The sequence below is a fragment of the Botrytis byssoidea genome (assembly GCF_014898295.1).
Source record: "Botrytis byssoidea strain MUCL 94 chromosome Unknown BBYS_014, whole genome shotgun sequence".
NCBI classification, from domain to species: domain Eukaryota; kingdom Fungi; phylum Ascomycota; class Leotiomycetes; order Helotiales; family Sclerotiniaceae; genus Botrytis; species Botrytis byssoidea.
In genome coordinates, this window is record NW_024065855.1 from 823,979 (window position 1) to 846,553 (window position 22,575).

General features: G+C 43.4%; 5 protein-coding genes across 5 annotated transcripts; 1 reads left to right on the plus strand and 4 right to left on the minus strand.

Moving 5' to 3' along the window:
- Nucleotides 1-388: 388 nt before the first annotated feature.
- Nucleotides 389-1,049, minus strand: EAE97_007412 (uncharacterized protein; the record flags this gene model as incomplete). The annotated part of the gene is made up of 3 exons (XM_038877927.1): nt 389-445; nt 585-655; nt 722-1,049. The coding sequence occupies 3 exons, from the start codon at nt 1,047-1,049 to the stop codon at nt 425-427; spliced, it is 420 nt and encodes a 139-aa protein (XP_038731412.1). The 3' UTR covers nt 389-424.
- Nucleotides 1,050-2,047: 998 nt separating this feature from the next.
- Nucleotides 2,048-4,480, minus strand: EAE97_007413 (uncharacterized protein; the record flags this gene model as incomplete). The annotated part of the gene is made up of 5 exons (XM_038877928.1): nt 2,048-2,663; nt 2,712-3,849; nt 3,902-4,141; nt 4,203-4,305; nt 4,361-4,480. 5 exons carry the CDS (start codon nt 4,478-4,480, stop codon nt 2,048-2,050), a joined length of 2,217 nt encoding a protein of 738 aa, XP_038731413.1.
- Nucleotides 4,481-8,676: 4,196 nt separating this feature from the next.
- On the plus strand, nt 8,677-13,826 carry EAE97_007414 (uncharacterized protein; the record flags this gene model as incomplete). The annotated part of the gene is made up of 5 exons (XM_038877929.1): nt 8,677-8,991; nt 9,057-11,634; nt 11,691-12,126; nt 12,179-12,629; nt 12,930-13,826. The coding sequence occupies 5 exons, from the start codon at nt 8,677-8,679 to the stop codon at nt 13,824-13,826; spliced, it is 4,677 nt and encodes a 1,558-aa protein (XP_038731414.1).
- A 3,734-nt stretch (nt 13,827-17,560) lies between these two features.
- EAE97_007415 (uncharacterized protein) lies at nt 17,561-17,863 on the minus strand (the record flags this gene model as incomplete). The annotated part of the gene is made up of 1 exon (XM_038877930.1): nt 17,561-17,863. One exon carries the CDS (start codon nt 17,861-17,863, stop codon nt 17,561-17,563), a length of 303 nt encoding a protein of 100 aa, XP_038731415.1.
- Nucleotides 17,864-20,849: 2,986 nt separating this feature from the next.
- EAE97_007416 (uncharacterized protein) lies at nt 20,850-21,953 on the minus strand (the record flags this gene model as incomplete). Its single annotated transcript, XM_038877931.1, has 3 exons — nt 20,850-21,089; nt 21,326-21,393; nt 21,788-21,953. 3 exons carry the CDS (start codon nt 21,951-21,953, stop codon nt 20,850-20,852), a joined length of 474 nt encoding a protein of 157 aa, XP_038731416.1.
- Nucleotides 21,954-22,575: the final 622 nt, after the last annotated feature.

Sequence of the window (22,575 nt, forward strand, 5' to 3'; positions counted from 1 at the left end):
CTCATGACTCAGTACACCGACTGGTGGAGGCAATAGACGCAAGAGTTGAGATGAAGCCAATGAGGTAAGCCATTGGGAGAATCATCTTTTAAGTTGAATTGAAACCTTTTTCATTTGATAATCTATCATAAACAGATCGTAGCAAGTCTTCAGCAATTAATCTAGTGCCCTTCCACAATACAAGCCCCATAAGGTGTTTTTGTCTGAGTATCCGAAGCAAAAGTAGCAAAACCCATAGCAATATGCCCACCTGCAAATCATTTGCTCAAGCAATTGTTCATCAAAATTCTTCTCCGACTTTTCCGTCTCATGTCACCTCACCACATTCTATCAATCGATCCCGTTTCATTCACATTACTTATATCATTCATTCGGCTTCCATTCCCACACCAAGATGAATTCAACAAATCAGAGTTTCCCGGCACTATGACACCACATTGCCAAACTAACAAGTGGTAAAACCATCCACAAATTATAATCATCAGTATTCTCATCTCTCATCTCAACAAACCCACAACATAAATCCGTCAATCCAGTAGCAGATTTAATAGGGGAGGAAAATTCAAATCAAAACAAAAACATACCAAATCCGTAACTTGACAACAAAGTCTATGTTCCAGCACCGGACAAAACGCCCCATCATCTAGATTCCTACCTGAAATTCCCATATTAGCACACACACACACTCTCTCTCTCACTCCCCAAAAATCAATAAACTCACACCCAATCCCATTAACACTATTCTCATTCAACACAAACCCAAACATCCTGGCCGCCGTCACTACAAGCGGTTGATCCCCATCCAGAATACTCGGACAGCATACCAGCGCTCCCTGATTCACATCTGCACATTCTGCAGAATGTGTGGTTGTTGTGAAAGCAGTCGGAGGAGCGGAATTGAGTGTTGAGGCGGTGAGGGTGATGTTTATGAGGGTGTCGAGGAGGGGAAGCAGAGAGAGAGAGGTTGGGGGAGGGGGTGTGGGAGATGCGAGGGTGAGAGGTTGGGAGGAGAGGAGGAGGAGAGAGAGGATGGTGGAGAGGGGGTGCATGGTTGTGGGTTTGGGTGTTGGTGTTGGTATGGTGGAACGGTATTCCTATGTTTGGTGGCTTTTTCGTTCTACACGAGAACCGAGAAGCCAGAAAACACAGGCAGGCAGGTAGGCAGGCAGGTAGGCAGGCAGGTAGGCAGGCAGGTAGGTAGGACGTAGGTACAAACACCAAGCAAACAAGTTCCAAACAACCAACTTCCAAAGTAAAGTCTCCAGCAAGCACCAAACCAACAAACAAACCAGCAAGCAAAGCAACTAATTCATTGATCTCAGCACACACACACACACACAAATAACTCGTGAAAAGACCAAAGGAAACAAAAAAATTACAAAATTGACTCCCTTTCCCTCTCGAGAATCGAGTCGTGGTAGAAAGTAAATGACGAGAAGAAGAAAAAGAAGAAGAAGAAGAAACCAACTCCTAAAATTCCCCAAATTAGTCTACATCGATCCCCAAAAAGGCAGGTAGGATTCGATACCTCCTTGCCTACCCCCTTCCCTAAGTACCTACCTACCTATCAGTCACTTTTTCCTCGCCCAAAACACGATGCGCATTCTCCGAATTGATGGATCGGATAAGTACACTCTCACTCCCCCATCCCCCCTTTCCTTCCTTGATTCGTCCAAATAATCTTCATTCCATTAACATTACAAATCATTCACATCTTTCTCATAAATAAAATCAGATGAACCCTCAAACAGATTCCAGCCAAAGAATGACAAAAATATTACATAAAAGTCAACATAGAAATAAAAATCATTATATTCATTCATGCCCACTAAAGACACCATCCTAATTCATCCCATGTAAAAGGTACAAGGGCATCATATATTTCCTTTCCTTTCCTTTCCTTCCATTGTAACTCCTCCCTAGGTCATTAAACACCAAACCACACACCCCTGAGCCTTTGAACACCGAAAAACATCAAATCCCACAAGACCAAATCAAGTCTCGAATCAATCGAAAAAGAACATTTCCCTGAACAACATCCAGATCACTATTTGCCAGTTGCAGGATTTGTCGACAAAACTTGAGTAGGAGCAATTCTTCTCTTCTTCTTTTCAGGTCCAGCTCCTGTGTCTTCTTTCTCACTCTCACTTACATCTCCCGGACGTTTGACACCCACTACCGAGCCTGTAGTGCTTCTTGGGGTTTGAGGGGGTGTTGTCATAGGGACTCCTGAAGTGGTATTTGCCGCAGCAATACCTGGAACGCTACTCGACAATGGAGTTGGGTTACTGATAATTGTCCCCATAGCTGATGTTACATGAGATGACTGTGTTGCAACTGAAGATGTAGAATTCGACCGAGTAGGCGAAGAAGGTCTGAAAGTTGTGATAGGAGCTGGGGGAGGTGATGGCGCAACCATAGGATTTGAGGATGTCCGATGATGATTATTGGAAATTGGAAATGGTGATGGAGGTGCGATCCCAGCCGTTGGTGTTGCCATGGGAGTATTTTGAGTTGACGAAACTGCTGAACCACTAATATATGAACGCTTTGCAGTGGGTATTTCTTCATCATAAATTTGTCCGAGTTCACCCGGGGCAAAAGTTAATGTTGAACAGAAACCATCCGAAGATGTCATCAATAACGTAGTTCCATCAGTTGACCTAAAATAATCAGTATAGACCAAAATCTATCGATTCGAATTAACATACCATGATAAATCTGTAAAGGTTGCACAGTGTAAATTGCTCACTATGCAAAGCGGGGTTTGTTGTTGTGTGTCATACAATAAAACTGAATCCTCTGTGGCAACAGCATAAACCATACGATAGGGTAAAGAAAATGCCATTGTTGGACCTTGAGATGTTACGTTCGTTTCAACCTCTAAAGATTTTGGTTTAGATGAAGAACTAGGTCTCGAGGAATCACTATTTTGTGATACAAGTGGAGGTGGTTCCATTGAAGCATTCGATGGCGATTTGGGAACCATTGCAGGTTCTGGCAATGCTGCCATTGTGTCATCAGCGCACGATGTATCGATTGTGATATATTTTGTAATTGGTGGGGGAGCTTTTCTAGTTGTATAGTAAACTGGAGAGCATTTGACAGCCACAGAAGGTTTCTTGTGTCCCGGTAAATGTGCAACGGGAGGTTTGTTGATTCCACCTCTTGTATAGATGTAGACTGTATTAATCACTTCATACAACATCTTTGCACCCTCTTCTGATCCCTTGTGTTGTGTTTGATATTGACCGGCTGGTGTAAAAAGAAGACTACCATCAGGTGTGAATGCAAGTCTTCGGAAAAATGACTTGAGGGTTTCATTGGCGTAGATATGAGCATTCTTGACTCCCAGTCCAATCATCGAATATGGTTTTGGTGATGCTTCCATAGGCATAACAGCGGGTAATGGCATTGAAGGAGCAGGAGAGGCCGATCTTCGCATAGACATTGCTGGAGAAGAAGCACCGAATGAAGATCTTCTACTATGACTAATAACACTGGGAGGATTCATTGGCAAAGCCATCGAAGTTGGTGTACCTGGACATGATGGTCCTGGTGAACCTATTGTATTTGGGGTTTCTGGTGGAAATTGTGAACGAAATCCAAGCTCGGGTGGTGCGGGACTATTGGAGGAAATTCGTCTCCCGGGTAAATCCATCTTCAAATTATGTCCAATCCTTTTTGGTTCTTCCCTATTGTCGAGACTAAATTGTCCGTCTTTCGTTCTCAGGGTATAGATGTGTACGGATCGATCGGATGATTGTGTCGCGATATATTCATTCAATGGATCCCAAGCAACACCTTGAACATAATGTTGATGTTCAGCGATTTGTCTAATTAATTGACCTGAACAAAATTGATTAGTCTCCGTGGAAGGACAAAAGTATGAATCACATACCAGTTTGAGCATTGTATATCCTCGCAACATTATCCATACTCCCAATTATGAAGTACACGGAATCTGGGGACCAAGCCAAATCGTATATCTCAGCACCCGACGATCGACACATATGTTTTGTCCGCCAGGTTTCCTTTTCTTCGAATCCATCTCCTCCGAATGCAGGTGTAATATTTGAAGCTTCGCTAGGGACCCAAAGTAGTACATTTCCGTCGTCTCCAGCAGATGCTAGTAATTCCCCTACAAGATTGATTAGCCTCATTATATTCCACGTTGATGTGTAAAAATTATGCCTTCATACCTTTCGGGGCCCATCTTACTACATTGACTGCTTGTGTATGCTTTTGTAGAGTAGCTAGATAGTCAATCTTGCGATCTTCCCCTTCGGACTCTATCTTCCATAACTGTTTTCCCATCAGTACTTTCTTCACATTTCCCATACGGATAGATCGAACGTACCCTAACATTTCCATCTCCTCCTGCAGTCGCCAATCTTCCCTTCCCCGCCTTTTCCCAATCGCAACTATATATGGGAGAATTCTGATCATGCCAGTTGATGATCAAAGGTGTAGCTTTCATTGTGCCGGTGGTTCTCGAGGTCGATAATTAGGGTCTTGGGATGAGTGTTTGTCCGAGGGATGAACAGGACTCTTTCGTAGTTCAATTCGCAATCCTCCTGCTTGCAGAGTATGGGAAAGAGGTGAAATTAGATCGATATAGAAGAATGATGTGATGGAAGCGTTTGAAAGATCCGGAAAAGGGTGTCAAGTAGGATTGCTGGTGCTGGTACTGGTACTGGGGTCGTGGTTTTGAATTGCAGCACGATAGAAACTTTAATCATCCTCTGGAGTTGCAGATAAGAAAGGGACCCAAAGATTAGCTATGTCCGTCTTCAAAGAGGACGGAAGATATTGTTGTTGAAATGGCCTTGTAATTGAGAGTAAAATCAACATCAAATCCAGTGAATTCAGTACAAAGACCAAGACAGAGAATGATCAATTGAATGTTTGAGGAGGAGAAGAAGAAGAATAATAATAGCAGCCGTGGTAGAGGTAGATGTCTCATAAGGTTGTACAGTACCTGGTAGTACTCAAAGTCTCACAGCCAAGATAGCAAAGTTATGGATGGTATTGGACTGGGCTGGGCTGGGCTGGGCTGGGCAACCTTGTTTTCCTTCACGTTTTTGTGCGTCCAATAAGTTTTACGCGTTTCATGGGGTTTTTGGATGTTAATTCAATACCCAATGATGACTCTCTCTGTGTGTGTATTTATGAGAGAAGATGGAAGAAGTAGGTAAGAGAGGAAGTAAATAAATAAATAAGTAAATAAAAGAGACATGAATTTACCAATATATATTTAGAAATCACATTTCATTGAATATATATCAATAATTCCCTACTCAGGAATCTATCTACCCAGTACCTACCTACTTCATTCATATATATACATATATGGATTAAAACATCCTCCTTGAATTCTGACTATTTCTCCCTCCCTCCCTTCTTAGTCAATTCTTCCTCTCCATCGACCGATACAATATATAATGAAGCATTCGTTGTTTAGAGCTTGTCCAGACCTTGGAGGTCCCCAAGTTACCTTACCCACGCCAGCCCAAACAAACCCCTTCATTCTCCATATTGTTGATCTTGATCGGTTACACGATCAACGGCCGCCAAACGAGAGTCTTGAGCCAGCCGAGCCAGTGTTCTGAGAATGTCCATGTCACATCTGATAATAAATCTATGTACGATATAATACGATGTATACATCATATATTTCCTCCCAGCCGTCTATTCAAGGGGTGCTTGGGATTTACATTCAATACATGAGAACCTTATTAGGAAATACATCACGAGTACGTATTGATGGATAATCAGATGGATGGATTTACTGGTGGATGGATGGATGGATGGATGGATGGATGAATGCATAGATGAATGCATAGATGAATAGATCATCATGTGATAGAATTCTCACCACGTGAATCGGTCTTCCTACCCTCCCTATTACACTCGGGTACAGATACCTAGTAGTTTGTGCCTTTCTTCGTACCTGTACCTGTACCTGATCCAGGTCACATACGGACTATACTTCGCAATTCAACTTTCTTCATCGGTCCCAAGACGTCATGGAGAATCAGTCTGAAACTTCAACAAGTGAGCCTTACATATTCCAACTGGCAGTACAACAACTGCAGTCAAACTAATGTACTTGAGTGAAGGTCGATGGAGATAACTCGAGCGAGTCGGCACGATCAATCGGTTCCGGTTTTGACACCCGCCCTGAGTCCGGTGATGAATTAAGCATTGTTCCCGATGCATCTCCCAAAGCTTCTTTTTCAGAGTGGATGGGTGACGGGTACCATGTATATCTATCGTATATCGTGGGGAATATTTTACTTGTCGGTCTGGCCTGGGACCAGATTTTGTTTCGTCGTGTTTTATCGATCATCGGTGTAGGAGGTGTGGAGGTCTCATGTCCCGTACAGGGAGCGCATTGGAATTTCTGAAGATTAAGCGATGATAGAGAGAGAGAAAGAGGAACAAAAAGAGAAACAGAAACAGAGACCGTGGGTTACACTATAGTAACAAGGTCTAGTATTCTCCGTACATCTCTTATATATCTATGTCGATGAAAACCCGACGATCAACCAAGAGAAAAACGATAGCAAGGTAAGAATCAGGTAAAGCCCATCTAAATCATCATTCTCCTCGATCATCATTGGAGAATTAAATGCTTACCAACCTTCTCTACCTCATCAGTCTTTTCTTGCTGACAACCCAACCCCATCCCCATCCCAGGACCATGCATTGCAAGTCTTGAAAATCTGTACACGGCCTGATCATTCACACCGCTCTCGGTCAGCTTGAAAAGGAAGGACGAACAGCCGTTTCGCATTTGGATGTGGTTCCTCGTATTATTACTGTAGCGCATGGCTAGCTTGACGGATTCTATGTACTCTTCAAACAGAGTCAGTCAACCTTGGTGATAGGTAAGATATCGGGGTTTCCTCGATATGAACTTGTGAAGGGTTGGAGACACTCATTACCGGTACCGTGCAGAACCACCAGTCGCACTCAACAGTAATTTTGTTTCATGGCATGCTATGGCGTATGATGTGATACACAGACACATTCATCAAACGAGGCATCCCGAAAACCACGACTCACAACCTTCCATCTTGAGGGCTAAATTTCGTGCATATATATATATTGGCCACATGGTGGACCCAACGATCCGGATGCATGGTGGGGGCGAGTGATAACCCTTGATTTGATGTTGATATGACTGACCTAGCGACCGACCGACCTTTAGTCCATACATTAGATAGATGGATGAATGATGGATGGGATAGATGAGGAGTATGATTCGCCACCACTTTTGGGATTTGTAACTTTAAGATCTTACAGCGGGAATGTGGCTCAGAATCATGGGAGGGAGAAGAAATAGATGAGTATGAGGGAAGTACCAAACCATCTATTTTCAAGACATTGACGAGAGTCAGGTAAAGAAGGGGAGTTTGTGGGGAATTTATATACGATATGTTCCGCTGTATTTGTACTCTACTCGGCAATATATGACATCTTATCTCGTTTACCTTTCGTCATATCATTCATTATAGTAGGTATCGTAGGTAGGTGGGTGGTAGGTAGTACGTAGCAGGTAGTACGTAGGAACTAGGTAGGTATCATTGAATGTCTATAATCCTCATGTACTTCTTGTTAACGTTAATATGGGGGAGAATGCATAGTTATTAGCACTTTATCACTTCTTTTGTTCTTGCTTCTCACCTCACATCACCTTCACTCAATTCAAAAACACTCATCGTCGTCGATATCAACCGCGCGCATATAAACTCTATCTCATCTCTCATCAATTCACTTGCTAGGTAACTGACCACTCACATTGCCCAATTGATTAATCTTCCCTTCTCTTCCCTTTCAACGGTTTTGTAAGACTTATTACAAGGATATACTTGAGCATGATTATATTATTATTATTAGTTAATCATCATCTTCCAAATGGATTTGACTCCTTCTTCTTATCCACCCACTCACGTACCTTCAAATCCACCCAAACCCCACCACCTACCAACATTGATGATTGATCCCTCGATAGAAAGAGAAGAAGAAGAGGAAAAAAATGTTTAATAAACCTCGACCCTGTTCTTGTCCCCGCCATTTTCTGTAGTTTGTAGTTTCCTGGGAATTTATTAATAACTAGTTATCTGAATATAAAAGTCTTCTTTTCTATCTTTTCTACTTGGGTATCTACCTACCTACCTACCTATCTAGATAGATATTCATCAATCAATCAACCAGCCAATCAAATCCGCCCATCTCCCATTTTACACACATCCTACCTTGCCCACTCCATCTTTACTTATTAATAATCATTCTCTCCCTGATTCACTAGTATACCTACCATCCATCACATATCGTATATCTTTTTCCTTTTTTTTCTTCTCTCTTTCTAAATTGGTACTACACTTAACTACACTACTACCAATTCATCTTGCCGAATGAGTCAACAATCCTACCTCCCTAGTCACCTCCTGAGTTTTTGCTGAGCCTGCCGTTGCTTTCCACTTGCAATTGGACCTTGCTCAATATATATCTTCATCCACACGCAAAGAAGAGAAAAAGTGTGAATCTTTTGGGGGAAACCTTTTCCTTTTGCTTCCATTCGTCCATTACAGTCAAGTAGAGATATCTTCCCAAAAAGAATGATCTGCAACTTGATCTCTCTCTTCTCCTTAAACTAGACTCTTCAAGATGCTCGAGTATAATTCGGGTTCCCTTGCCGCTGCAATTTGCGCTCTTCTCTTGGTCGTCACTCTGACTTTCCCATCCGTCTTTTCTATCATTTCTCATTTTCAAGAAAAGGGAAAGCAAATCCCCAATGCATATTCAGACAAAGATGGAGTTGCCACCGAAGAAACAATCGCGGCCTTCTCAACAAAAATTCCAAAGACATTACTCATCATCTCTACACTTCTCGGTTTTGCAACTTCTATAATTCTGGCCATTTTGGATCTCTTTCATTACGATGGATTGAAGCTTGAAGATTGGCTCAATGTCGCATTCTGGGCAAGTCGCATCTTTCACGCCCTTGGGCAACATATACGTGTTTCATTCTGCTAACTTGGCCATAGTCATTCATTCTGATCCAGGCGGTTAGCACTATCTTAATCAGAAGCCCTACCAAAGCATATACCAATGGTGCTCGCACAGGTGTCTCCGCTGTCTGCCTCTTTTCCATTTGTCTCTATCAAGATGGTCTTATCGTGGAGGATCAGTCCGCCCAGGTTGACTTCCGTTCAAGTGCGACTTTCTGGCTCCGCATCACTCAATTAGCACTCGCACTGTTTGCCGCCATCTCCGCCATCTCATTTCCACGTCGTCCACATGTGACTAGAGATAAGCAACCCGTCGACGCCATGTATTCCGTGTCTGCTCTTGATAGATATACTTTCTCCTGGGTTGGAGATCTATTAGCTTTGGCCTATAGTAGAAAGCGCCTAGAATTACAAGATCTACCTAAAATGGACCATCATACTAGGTCGCAGGATCTCAGCGAAGCATGGGAGGAGAGGAAGCACACTCGGGCACTTTGGATCGAAATTTTCTTGGCGCACAAATCACCTTTCATCATTCAATGGATCCTCACCGTCTTCCAGGCCTTTGGAAATTTCGCACCTCAATTCGTGACGTTTCAGATTTTGAAACTGTTAGAACGTCGTCAACCTGGAGACGAAGTCCCTTTTGGAGCTTGGATTTGGGTAGCAACATTATTCTTGGTCACTCTCGCCGCAGCCTGGATTGAATCCTGGATGTTCTGGATTTCTTGGGCCGAACTTGCCATTCCAATTAGGTCCCAGTTATCAGCTCAAATCTTCCAAAAGGCCATGAGGCGTAAGGATGTGAAAGGTGCAGCTAGATCTGAGAAGAAGTCTACGGTAACATCTGAAGAAACTCAAGAGCCGATTGCACAAGACAAATCAGAGGAAGAGGAAGAAGAGGACAGTGATCCAAAGGGAAAACAATCTACAGTCAATTTGATCGGTGTGGATGCCAAGAGAGTTTCAGACTTTTGCTCATTCAACAACTACTTCCCTGGTTCGGTTTTCAAGCTTGTTGTCTCCTTTTCTTTCTTGATCAGTATAATTGGATGGAAGAGTTTGTTGGCGGGCATACTGGCTATGTCTTTGACTGTTCCTATTAACATTTACTTTAGTAAACGTTATTCAGCAGCGCAAGACAGACTAATGAAAGTCAGAGATGTTAAAATGGCAGTTGTCACTGAAGCACTTCAAGGAATCCGACAAATCAAGTTCTCCGCATTAGAATCGAATTGGGGCAACAAAATTGGACTAGTCCGAAAGAAGGAGTTGGACGAGCAATGGAGTGTTTATCTCAATGATACGATGTTGCTCTTTTGCTGGATCACAAGTCCTATCGCTCTTGCCGCAGTAGCATTGGCAGTATATGCTTACCTCAATGGAGTTCTTCTACCTTCGGTCGCATTCACGGCTATAGGTGTCTTCGTCAATCTGGAGGTTACCCTCAGCGTCATTCCAGAACTTACCACGGACTTGATCGATTGCTACATTTCTATTAATCGTATCCAAAGATATCTAAATGGGGCTGAAATATCCGAAGGTACCAATGATGCACCCAACGTTTCATTTGAGAAAGCTTCAATCGCATGGCCATGTGCTGAGGGTGAAGATGAGATGGATTCAAACGAACGATATGTTTTAAGAAACGTAGATGTCTCCTTCCCTGAAGGAGAATTGAGTGTCATCAGCGGTAAAACTGGTACCGGAAAGAGTTTGATGTTAGCGTCGATTCTTGGAGAAGTTGATATACTTGCGGGTAAGGTTAATGTTCCTCGAGGACCAAAAGCCAAAGATCGACATGATCATCTTGCCAACAAGGATAATTGGATCATTCCATCGTCAGTTGCTTTCGTTGCTCAAATTCCGTGGATCGAAAACGCTAGTATCAAGGACAACATTCTTTTCGGATTGCCGCTTGATGAAGATCGCTATCAAAAGGTTGTCGAATATTGTGCTCTCCGCAAAGATTTGGAAATGCTTGGAGATGGTGAAAATACTGAAATTGGCGCAAATGGTATCAACTTGAGTGGTGGACAGAGATGGAGAGTTACATTTGCTCGAGCCCTCTATTCCCGTGCAGGTATATTGGTTCTTGACGATATCTTCAGTGCTGTTGATGCTCATGTTGGTCGTTTCATCTACGAAAAAGGTCTTACTGGTGAGCTTGGTGTCGGACGTACTCGTATTCTCGTCACTCATCATGTCGCTCTCTGCAAGGCCAAAGCTAAATATCTCGTTGAACTCGGTGATGGGACGGTTGAAAGTGCGGGTCTTCTTTCGGACTTGGAAGAAGCGGGTACACTTGAACGTATCATCAGTCACGAAGAAACACCGGAACAAATCGCTGAGGATCAAGCTCCCATTACGATATCGGGATCATCTACAGTCATTAATCCATCTGTGTCTTCTAACGATGAAAGCACTGATGGAAGTACGTTAGCAAAGGTTGTATCACGAAAGGGTGATCCAAAGAAATTCGTTCAAGAAGAGACAAGAGAGCGTGGTAGTATTAAGGTAAAGGTCTATGGACATTATCTTAATGCTTCTGGTGGATGGTCTTTCTGGATTCTTGTTTTGGTTGCTTTCGTTGGTCAACAATTCTTGATCACTGGTAAGATATCAATACTCATTGATTTTCACTTGGCATAATTACTAACGCTTATTCAGGTCGCTCTTGGTGGTTGAAACTTTGGACAGCGAGCTATCAAGAATCTAGCATTATTAACTCTATGTTCACAACTCAGGCCAATCACTTACCTTCATATGGAAATGCACAGAATTCCTCTTTCCAAACGGAAACTATCAAGCATGACACTACATTCTATTTGAGCATATACGTTGCTCTCTCGGCAGTTTCTGCTGTTGTAGGAACTCTCCGATATTTCTACGTTTACACTGGGTCTATTCGTGCATCTAAGATTCTTTTTGAAAGACTTTGCTTCACAGTTTTAAGAACACCTTTAAGATGGATGGACACAGTACCACTTGGTAGAATTTTGAATCGATTCACTGCCGATTTCAACGTGGTTGATGGAAGATTGGCCAATGATTTTGCGTTTGGGGCGAATAACTTTTTTGGATTAATTGGAATTATTTGCACAGGGTATGTGTATCGAATTCCTCTCTTCTCCTTGCATCCAAACTAATAATGACAGTATAATCGTCTCTCCATGGGTTCTCCTCATGTCTGCAGTTCTTTTGGCAATCTGCGTCTACGTGGCACTTCTCTATCTCCCTGGTGCTCGTGAAGTTAAACGTCTCGAATCGACCGCCAAATCCCCCATCTTTGAACAGTTCGGTTCTGCTCTTACAGGTGTAGGCACAATTCGCGCATTTGACAAGACAGATATCTATATCAAAAGCATGTGGGCCAAGATCGATGATCATTCAACTACATTCTGGCATCTCTGGGTCTTCAATCGATGGATGGGATGGAGAATGGCTTTTGTGGGTGGATTGTTCTCAACTATTGTGGCGATAGTCATTATACTGCTTCCGGAAATTGATGCTGCACTGGCTGGGTTTGCGTTGAGTTTCGCGCTGGCTTATGGCCAAACGGTCATGTGGACAATCAGACATTATACTAATTTGGAACTTAATATGAATGTAAGTCTTCACAATTGTTCTTTATTCCAGGAAGCGCGGGTGGGTAAAGGGCTAGGTAAGCGTTGTGGAAAGCTTTTCGGGTAAAGATGCGATAACTTTCGGCAAATGACAATGATACCCACTGTGGGAGGGGATGAATAAAATGGAAAGCTTTCAGGGGACAAGCCCCCAAACCCCCTTTGCTCGCTGCGCTCGATGATTTTTATATGCTCTTATTCGGCCTCCATTGCAATGGCCCCCGGAGGGCCAGCGGGGCGTCATTTTTATTCATTGGCAATTATTGACTTTTCGATATTATAGGCGGCAGAACGTATCGTCGAATACTCAAATCTAAAAACCGAATCTCTAGAAGGATCAGATCCGCCAGCAGCATGGCCAACTGAAGGTCGTCTCGAAGTTAATGATTTAGTTGTCTCATACGCAGATGATCTTCCACCCGTCCTCAAAGGTCTTACATTCCGAGTTGAACGTAGTGAAAGAATCGGAGTAGTAGGACGTACTGGAGCCGGTAAATCCTCATTGACACTCGCACTTTACAGATTCCTCGAAGCACGTGAAGGCACAATTCATATTGACGGTCTCGATATTTCTAAAATTAATTTGCATTCGCTTCGTTCGAGATTAGCGATTATCCCACAAGATCCAGTACTTTTCTCCGGAACAGTCAGATCTAACCTCGATGCTTTCGATGAACATACAGATTCGGAACTTCGAGATGCTCTAGAACGGGTACAGCTTATTCCACCAACTGGACAAAACACCCCCTCAACATCCGGAACATCGACTCCTTCGCTCCAGAAAAACAAGAATCTCTTCACATCCCTGCAATCACCAATAACCGAGGGTGGACTCAATCTCTCGCAAGGTCAACGACAACTCCTCTGTCTCGCGCGCGCCATCGTTTCACATCCAAAAATCATGGTATTAGATGAAGCAACCTCGGCAGTGGACATGAATACCGATGCATTGATTCAAAGATCTATCAGACAAGAATTCACAGATAGCACATTGATTGTTATTGCGCATCGACTTAGCACGATTGCTGATTTTGATAAGATTTTGGTGTTGGGCGAGGGGAAAGTGGTGGAGTTTGGAAAGCCGAGAGATTTGATGGAGTTGGATGGGGGAGTGTTTAGGGGGATGGTGAAGGAGAGTGGGGAGAGGCAAAGATTGGAAGAGTTGATTCTGGGGGAATAGGATTGGGGAGGGGGTACTAGATGGGGATAGAAATGCGTACTCTGTAGTTATTTCGACGACGGGTGGATGCTGCCGTGTGTATTTAAAGGTTAAAGATCCAAATTCGATTTTAAACTTTACCGATAATGCACCACGAATTTAACGACATATAATCGACACATCGATTTTTACCGCCTGTAACTTCGAGTACTTCCGTCGATAAAGGAAGAAAATAGTGCCAACTCAAGTGTTTGCTATGTCTATCGCTAGCCAAATTATCAAAATCTCAACGCGTAGTAAACCATCAGGAATGGTATTTCTCTCATCGACACATCTCCCACTTATCAAAAAGCTTCGAACTTCTAATCAGGGTGCTCCAGATGGTAAATTTGATGGGGTCTTCGAAGACAAGGAGATACCATCCATTAGCATATACGTTTATCATAACCCCTGTACCAATTTTTTTCACATGGTCGTGCGTGCAGCCAGAAGTTTGCGGCTCCGATGCTACATGCATGTACCACATGCTAGTGAGCCAAAAGCGGAATAAACTAGATTTTTAGCGGCGGTGATGCTTATTTTCTGACAGCCCGAGTGATAGTTTATGCTTCAAACATAGTGTGTAATTGGTCAGATCGAGGAGTGCAAGCATGAAACTAAGAGGCAACGTCCACTTGACAGCTTAGCTTGGTCGGAAATGGTAGGAGCTCCAGTTTCTCCACCATCTGGTAGTACGTATATGCAACTAAAACACTTTGTGGTTTCGCAGAATAAGACTAGACTGAAGAGAACAACTTTAATCGTCGTTGAGTTGAGAATGGGGTGGGTAATTTGGATTGATATTCACAAACCGCATATTCTCGTAAAAGCGAGTTTCGATGTCAGAAATTCACACATTTGTCGTTGGTCCATTGATTGCTCAATAACGCACATTTCAGGGAGCTTGGAGCTTAAAAGTCCTGGTCCTCAATCATCAAAGATCTATGAATGGATGAATAGATCGACAATGTCAAAAAGTTTATAACAAGCTTATCGCAACTTGCCTAAACTTGCGGTTTCGAAACCACATTCTGGAAGCCTACTACAGTACCTTCGATATCGCTGGTACTCAGTAGGTATGCACTTGTCTACCATTCCAGATCCGATCGGGATAATAGCCGACCCGTCAAGGTCAGGGTCGTACCGGGACTGGCGGCTCGACCCACATACCCACATACCCGCACGTTCAAGTGGATCTGTGGAATGTGATTAGCGTACGTTTCTTGGCAATCTTCGGTCCCGAGAGCAACTACCGTGGGCGGTACTCATTTTTTAAGTTTGAGGGCGTCAAATCGAGGACTCGATACTAGTGAGTTTAACTTTTGACAACCGATTTGGCGAGGTGCATGTGCCACGATTCTATGCAGGATCTTGTACGGGAATTCGGAAACTCATTACAGTAGTCCCATCTTCTCAAGATCGATTTCTCTACACCATTGCCAGCCAGATTAAGATGGGAAAAATTCGTAGTAGGGACTACGTATGCTTTCTCTTGGCAAGTCAGTAAGTCGTCGCTGTCAATCTAATTTCCGATATGTACATCGCGGAGGTTAATCACATTGATGGCACTGTAGCCGCATTCTTAGCTAAGACACTTTCCTTATAGAATCACAGCCTTATGCATGAAATGACTCGGTGGCTGGTCTACGTTGGTACTCATGACCCCTACTCGATCAAAACGGGAAAACTGGGACGAGGAACTCGCTAAAATATTCAACTCCCTTCTACTTGTACAAACATGGTATTTTTTATGTATGTATCGTATCGTAGAGATAATCACATGAGATGATCTTATCAATATCATGAGAATTGGGAAATGGGAAATGGGAATTTATGAATGAATAACATGCTTGCAAATATTCTTGTATACTTAATCAATGATTCGGAACCCTCGTAGAGCACACAATTGAATCTGCTTTTCGAGAAGAGAGTAAGTAGCACCAACATCCCGCTTTTTCTTGCGCATGGAATCTTACACTTAGACAGTGGGTTCGTCCTAGTGACTAACAACGAAGTCGACGTCGCAAAAATTTCTTCAAAAAATGTATAAGATCAACCTTATGAATGAAACGTTATAATGTAAACACATGCGGAAGAAGTACAGGAATCCTTGGGTAGTGTTGACTTGTAAGTTGTGATGGTGTATTAATAGACCAAATGATATTTTAGACACTATTTGTATGTAGGATAGATAATTTTCTGCATTCGGATTTTAAAATCAATGTTATTTTCAAACAGATGTCAGGGATTATGCTTGATTGAATATGTACCGTAAGGCAGAACAGATGAATAGATCGGATCGAGTAGACTCCCGCGCTAATTATAATCTGTACTGCATAGGTACCTAACTCTATCTCATTTTATATGTTTGGGAAGGGTAACGGTGACGACGAGGTTTCTCCACTATATAGTATATACAGCTTGAAGAAATCGGAAAAATCTTAGTAAGTACGTAGGCGACGAGGGGCGTGGTTAATTGAACATCTTGACGGAAGGGAAGGGAATGGGGCTCCTCCCAAACTATATATCTCCGAGATAGTCGTGCTGTCAGAAGAAAGTATGCGACTCCGGTGCTATGGGAACTAGGTTTGTCCTTTTGTAGTTTGACATCTTGGGGTATGTGTATGCATCTAGCGCCGGAGTTGTATACTTTCTGACAGCATGAGTATCTTCTTCTTCTTCTTCTTCTTCTTCTTCTCAAGAAAACTGTTCACAGAAAGCACCCACCCGAAAGTCGCTACCAAAACCATGTTTCTCGGGACCGTGAAAATTTCTTCTGGGATGCTGTAGATAGATAGATGTCTAGCTAGATGGATAGTTTGTTCTGTTTGTGATATACCGGGGTCTGGATATGGATATCTTATCAATAATGGATCGCGCTCCTACAAGTGGATACCTAGATATACTGAACCATATACGGCCTAAAGATTTTTTAGAAAATTGGCGTAGATGTTGGGAATGGTGAATACAGGCATTGTTCTTAACCTTGAAACCCTTGGAAGTCTATGTTTCCGTGCAGACGCTAGATTGTGGCGCCGTTGCTGAGGAAGCTTGACGGATACATATGTGAGATGTTTGTTTGTGAAGTCGGACTGTCCGCTTGATGTGGATATGAGAAGGTGTGTTGAACATGGATTTGTCGGTTCTTTATAAAGCAAAGTCTCATGTAGGATGCGGATATCGAAAATGAATGAACTGCAATCGTGAATAAGTTTTAAAACTCGAAGTGGAGGATCGATCTGTAGAGGTGGACCATATATATTTGGGACACAGATGCCGTTATCTCACTTGTAAAATATTCAACGCACCCGTTGATTATATAGCAGCTTTTTCCTGAGCATTGAGATTTATTGAGCCACTGCATCCTCACTATCGTCTGCTAATACTATGTTGATTTCATGCTCGGGAACAGTTTGTTGATTACCACCATACTGCAGGATACGATTTGACTTAAAAGGATTGCCCTCTCCAAAATGTGGAAAGGAGCCCGAGACCTTTTCAGAGCGACATTGGAACATGATGGGTCGAATGAGAAGGATGTTGACGAGGTAAATGCTATCTTTCTGGATATTGATGCAGATCATATAGCAAATGTCAAGCTAAAGCATGACGGCATCAGAGCTAGAATAGAGTTAGATCTGCAAGCGAAGAACAAAAGTAAATAACATTACCGTGGATGCTCAAACGGTTTAGGGCATTGGAGATTCAAATATGTTTCAAGCCCCGCACAATAAAGAGAAGACGAAGACACAAACGGTAGCTCCAACGCAAGCGGGTAATACGGTACAAGCAGTACCAGTTGTCTCAGCGGTCGAAAAGTTGACGCAAAGAGGACCGAGCTGCGAATCAAAGTCGATATAAAGACACTGATCGTTTTCACCTCTATGTACTCTGATCCAGATGGTGACCAAGACCTCGGCACTGTCAGCTGGAAGGATTTCAGACGCGCGATGCGTAAAGCTGGTTTTGAATCGTGGGAAGGTAGAGGTTCTGCGGTTGAGTTTCAACCCCCCGCACATCTTGACTGGGGTAATGGCAAAAAGGTTGGTTAACGTAGACTCATTCAGGTCCGTATTTTGACCTCATCCAACTTCGTGGTTTGGGAAAACGACTCAATAAACATTTTGGCTTTAATCGCGATACTTTCATTTTGAAAGAATAACTGCGAGTATTCCAACCCTCGAGTACAGCCGAAGCATATCGATTCTTGAGGTTCCGTGAGCTACTTGCACTTTTCCGCTACGCGTCTATGAATTGCACAAGAAAGCAATAGCGAATGCTCTGCACACATGTACGGAACCGATATTGGGTTGCCATGCGGAATGCCAGCTGCATTTGTAACTTCCCGCTCCACTCTCCCTATATTTTGGATTGATCAGCGTCCTCTTTCGCAACTTCTCTCGGCCAAAGATCGCTCTCTGAGAACGTGTCTGCCTGAGTGTTCTGCATCAACGGTAAATCATTCCAACAATAGACACTATCCCGGTCCACCCAACCTTTCGGTATCTGGTATGTTCGATAAACAGGACATGGTGGAGATGCATCTTCATTTCCATATACATATCTTTCCTTATCTCCTTCCGTTTTTTGCGTTTTGCTTGGTCTTCAACCACCACCATGTACTCGTATTTCGATAACTTCCCACAATCATATAAACTCTTCCCCACGCCCATGCATGCAACCGTGAATGATGTATTGATTCCCTCATGCACCTGCATTGCAGCCCTCAGCGCCCTTCGACTCCTATATCCATTTCACTATTGTGTGCGAACCTGGTATATTGTTTCGCGTCTCGAATATCGCTCGCTCGCAGCCCACGGTAGATTCGCAAGGTACCTATGAACACTCGATCCAAGTAGTAGTTAGCAGCCCACATCATCACCACCACTCATTCATGATCTTTCCGCGCCCTGGTCGCTCCGTTATCGTATCGACTCGAGACGCGTAAACTATGCAGAATCATGCAAACTATCCCTCCAGCAACAGCAGTACAATCCTACCTGTCTACCAGCCTACCCTACCCTACCATCCCTCACTACACAACACAATATTCGACATCAGTATCCGTATCAGTATCACTCCAGCAAGAATACACAATTCATAAGCCTCAATCAATCAATCAATCAATCAATCAACCGACCAACCAAGCAGTACTTGCATACCAGCTCGCGGTAGAGATTTCGAGATGCGGCGATCGCGTTCGAAGTAACCTACTTCCCAATTGAAGGCTGAGGTTTGATATTCGCGATAGCAAAACCGATCACATACTCAATCAAAGTGCTCAAAGTAATCAAGTAATCAATCAAAGTACTCAATCAATCAATCACCCAACACTCGCTCTGTCTCGCTCGCTCGCTCTCAAACCTACACCGAACAATTCAAAGTACGAGGTACGATGCCCAACGCCCAACACCTAACATCCGCGTCCCCGGGACCAAGTCCAAGATGTTTCTCAATCTCAATCGAGGTTTGAATTCAAGCTTGCAGGTGAAGTTCGATATTCGATGTTCGATGTTCAAAATGTGGCGGGGCGGGTGTGATGTGTGATGTGATGTAAGGATCGGAAAATGCGCCGTGCGTACCCAGTTACGTGCGTGTGTTTATTTATTCAATTTTTCAACATCTCGTTACCTCATAGCATCTCCTTCGAATTTCTGGTGATTTGTTCTGCTCTTTCGGTAGTATGGTATGGTATGGTATGGTATGGTATAGTATGTCTTGAAATGGATGGGGTTTATCGTAGAGCAGAATAGAACAGGACAGAACAGAACAGAATAGGATGGGGTGGGGTTTGTAGAAATTATGCATCTTATCGCGGCTTGTGTTTGCGTTTGCAGTGGTGACGGAAAAAGAAGATCTGGTGGGACGAGAGGAAAAAGTTAGTGTTCGGTAGGAAATGGAAGGAATATGTATGCAAATCAACCAAAGAGAGGCGGTATGGTATATGTGATGGTGTGATGCTGTGATGTTGTGCAATGTGGTGTGGTTTTTGCTACCTTCATGAAAGGTCAATGATGATGGGTAAGGGTATATCAGAATTCGATGCACCACCTCATTAAGCATTCCCACTTCAGCGTTCTGGGATTTTCAAAGTTGGGAATATGATTGGAATAGATTTCTCAAGTGATAAATTAGTAAATACAAGAAGAGAGAAATGGGTCAGAGGAAAGTGTTGGTGGAGATCACAAGACATGTCATGTTCATCAAATGCATTCATTCACAAGGGAAATCAAAGGTACTTGTACAAAATTGTTATTACAATATTCAAGCCAAGCTGTTCCTCCACAAGAAACCCTCCTCAGCCGTCACCAAAGTGGACTTTTGGTGAAAGTCAAGCCTGACTTTTTCCTGTTTTTGGTGTTTTGTCGTTTTTCGAGTTTTTTGGTCTTTGTTGTTTTCCGTATTTTTTTGAGGTTTTCGTTTTTCGAGTTTTTTGGGGGTTTTATCGTCTACTCCAACACCACCATAGTCCAACACCACCATAGTCCAACACTGCCATACTCCTACACCACCAAGCTTCAATTGCACGAGTGCAAATTGAAATTCAGCCATGTTTCCTTTGACCGAAGTCAACACCAGCCCACCAGGCCTGAAAACACAGCTGACCCCAAATACAAGAAGGGCCGCAGCCTCGAAACTTCAACCACCACCACACCACCAACTACGCCACCAATCCCCGCCTCAGAATCCCCAGCAAAACCGTCCCACCACAACGACAGTCACCAACCAACTCACTCTTACCAGTCAATGTCGATCCCATACCCGCTAGTAATACCCCACTCGGTTGTAATATTTGCTTTGAAAGACAACGGGGGACGTCCCGCGTCTTCCTGAGTCCCAGTAGGCTAAGTCGATCACGTACCCTCTCGGGTGTGCCTGCCATCCTGATGTTTTCCTCAGGCAATCGATGGTCAGTGAGAAGGAAGTCAGGGGGCTCTCAAGCTTCCTGCCGACGCAGCCTGCTATATTTACACCGTCCTGACTATTACTCGACCTGATCTCCCGTCAGAAGTTGCATCCTGTCGTGCCATCGGCGACCGGGACGTACAACTCTGCGAACGAAGAACCTCCGCACTGGACGTATGGTTCATCGAGGGAGATCGTATAAGGATCAACAACAAAGTTTGGTAAAACCAACAGAGGGAGACGAAGACATGGTAAGTGGAGAGGTGGATCATGAAGACGTGGGTTCCCGCCCAACCAGTTCATCACACCTTCAACCACACCATTCCGAACTGCGAACACCTATTGTTTGAGGTTAGAATTGGTCAAGGTGAGAAGTGAAGGGAGGAGTGAGAATGAGGAAAATACGTACTTCTTGCGATAAAATAAAGATGTTTGTCAAACCGGATAAAAATGATAAAAATATTGTCGAGAAAGGAAAGACCGAAGGAAAAACCGAAAGGAAAGGAGGAAGAAGATAACAATTCTGCAAGATGTGTTAGTATTCTGGTGGTGGTGCGACGACGTTGTGAACTTACCGAACTCGAACGGAGACAGAGTCGATCGTAACCAAAGAAAGCACGCAAAAGGAAAGGAGAGGTCCATTCTGCAATGGGTGTTAGCAATTTGGTGGTGCGACGACATGTTCAAGTGAGGAACTTACCAAAACTCAAACCGGTCAGAGTTGACCGTAATCAAACAAGCACACGAAAAGACACACCTGTTGGTAGTTAGTATCATGTTCAAGTGATGGAGCATGTGAGGAAAACTTACATAAGAAAGGTCGGAAAAGGGTGAGAAGACCAGACGCAGACGAGAATAGTGCGAATGGGTCGCCGATGAAAGGACCAGCGTGGTGTGTACAAAGGGTAGGTGGCTTTGTATTGTCGATATACCGAACAAGTAATGTCGAGACGAAAAAATGTGTCAATTCTTTGCAACGGCCGCTACAAAGAAAAGAGACTCCTAAAGTCCGCGTCGCAAGTAAGGTTAGAGGTGACCAGTGGTCCACAAGATGAGCTTGTCGAAAGAAATGGAGGTTGAGAATTCTATGCAGTTGGCGCTACACAGAACTTTCAAGGTCGAAATCTGACGAGGGCTCGATCGAGTGGTTTGGTCGATTGAAGGGGAGGAGACAACGATTGTCCAAGAGACGAAGTAAATCATTTTCAGTTGCAGTTGGCGCTACACCAGAAAGGTTGATAAAGTCCTTCTAGAGGATGGTCGTTGTCGAAGAAGTCGAAGATACCGGGAACAAATGAATGATTGAGATCGATGGATAGAGGTACTCAATGATTGAAATGTTGGATCGGGTCGAGATTGTCAATCGCTTGCAGCAGGCACTACAAGCAAAAGGCAAATCGAGGCGAAGGCGATGGTATCGACGAACAAGAAGGTGTTGAAGGATAATGAAGAACAAAAGAATGATTGAGATCGGTAGGCGGAGGCACTCAATGATTAAAATGTTAGACCAATACCAAAGAGGTCAATCTCATGCAGCAGGCACTACACAAAAAAGACCAAAATGAAAGGGTGAAGGTTGATATCCGACAAGAGAAGGTAAGAAGAAGGGAACGGAGGAGGGACTGCGAAGAACAAATCAATGGAAGAATAACAAAGATCCAAGGCGGCACTTTGATGATTGAGATGTTGATCCAAGACATGGAGTAAGTTCAATTCAATGTGGATGGCGAGTCCGCAAAGAAAAGAACAAACTCCAGTCTGGAAAAGGTTCGTGTCGAGAAAAAAAGAAATTGGAAGGAGGACGGGGGGATGTGGAAGTATTTAA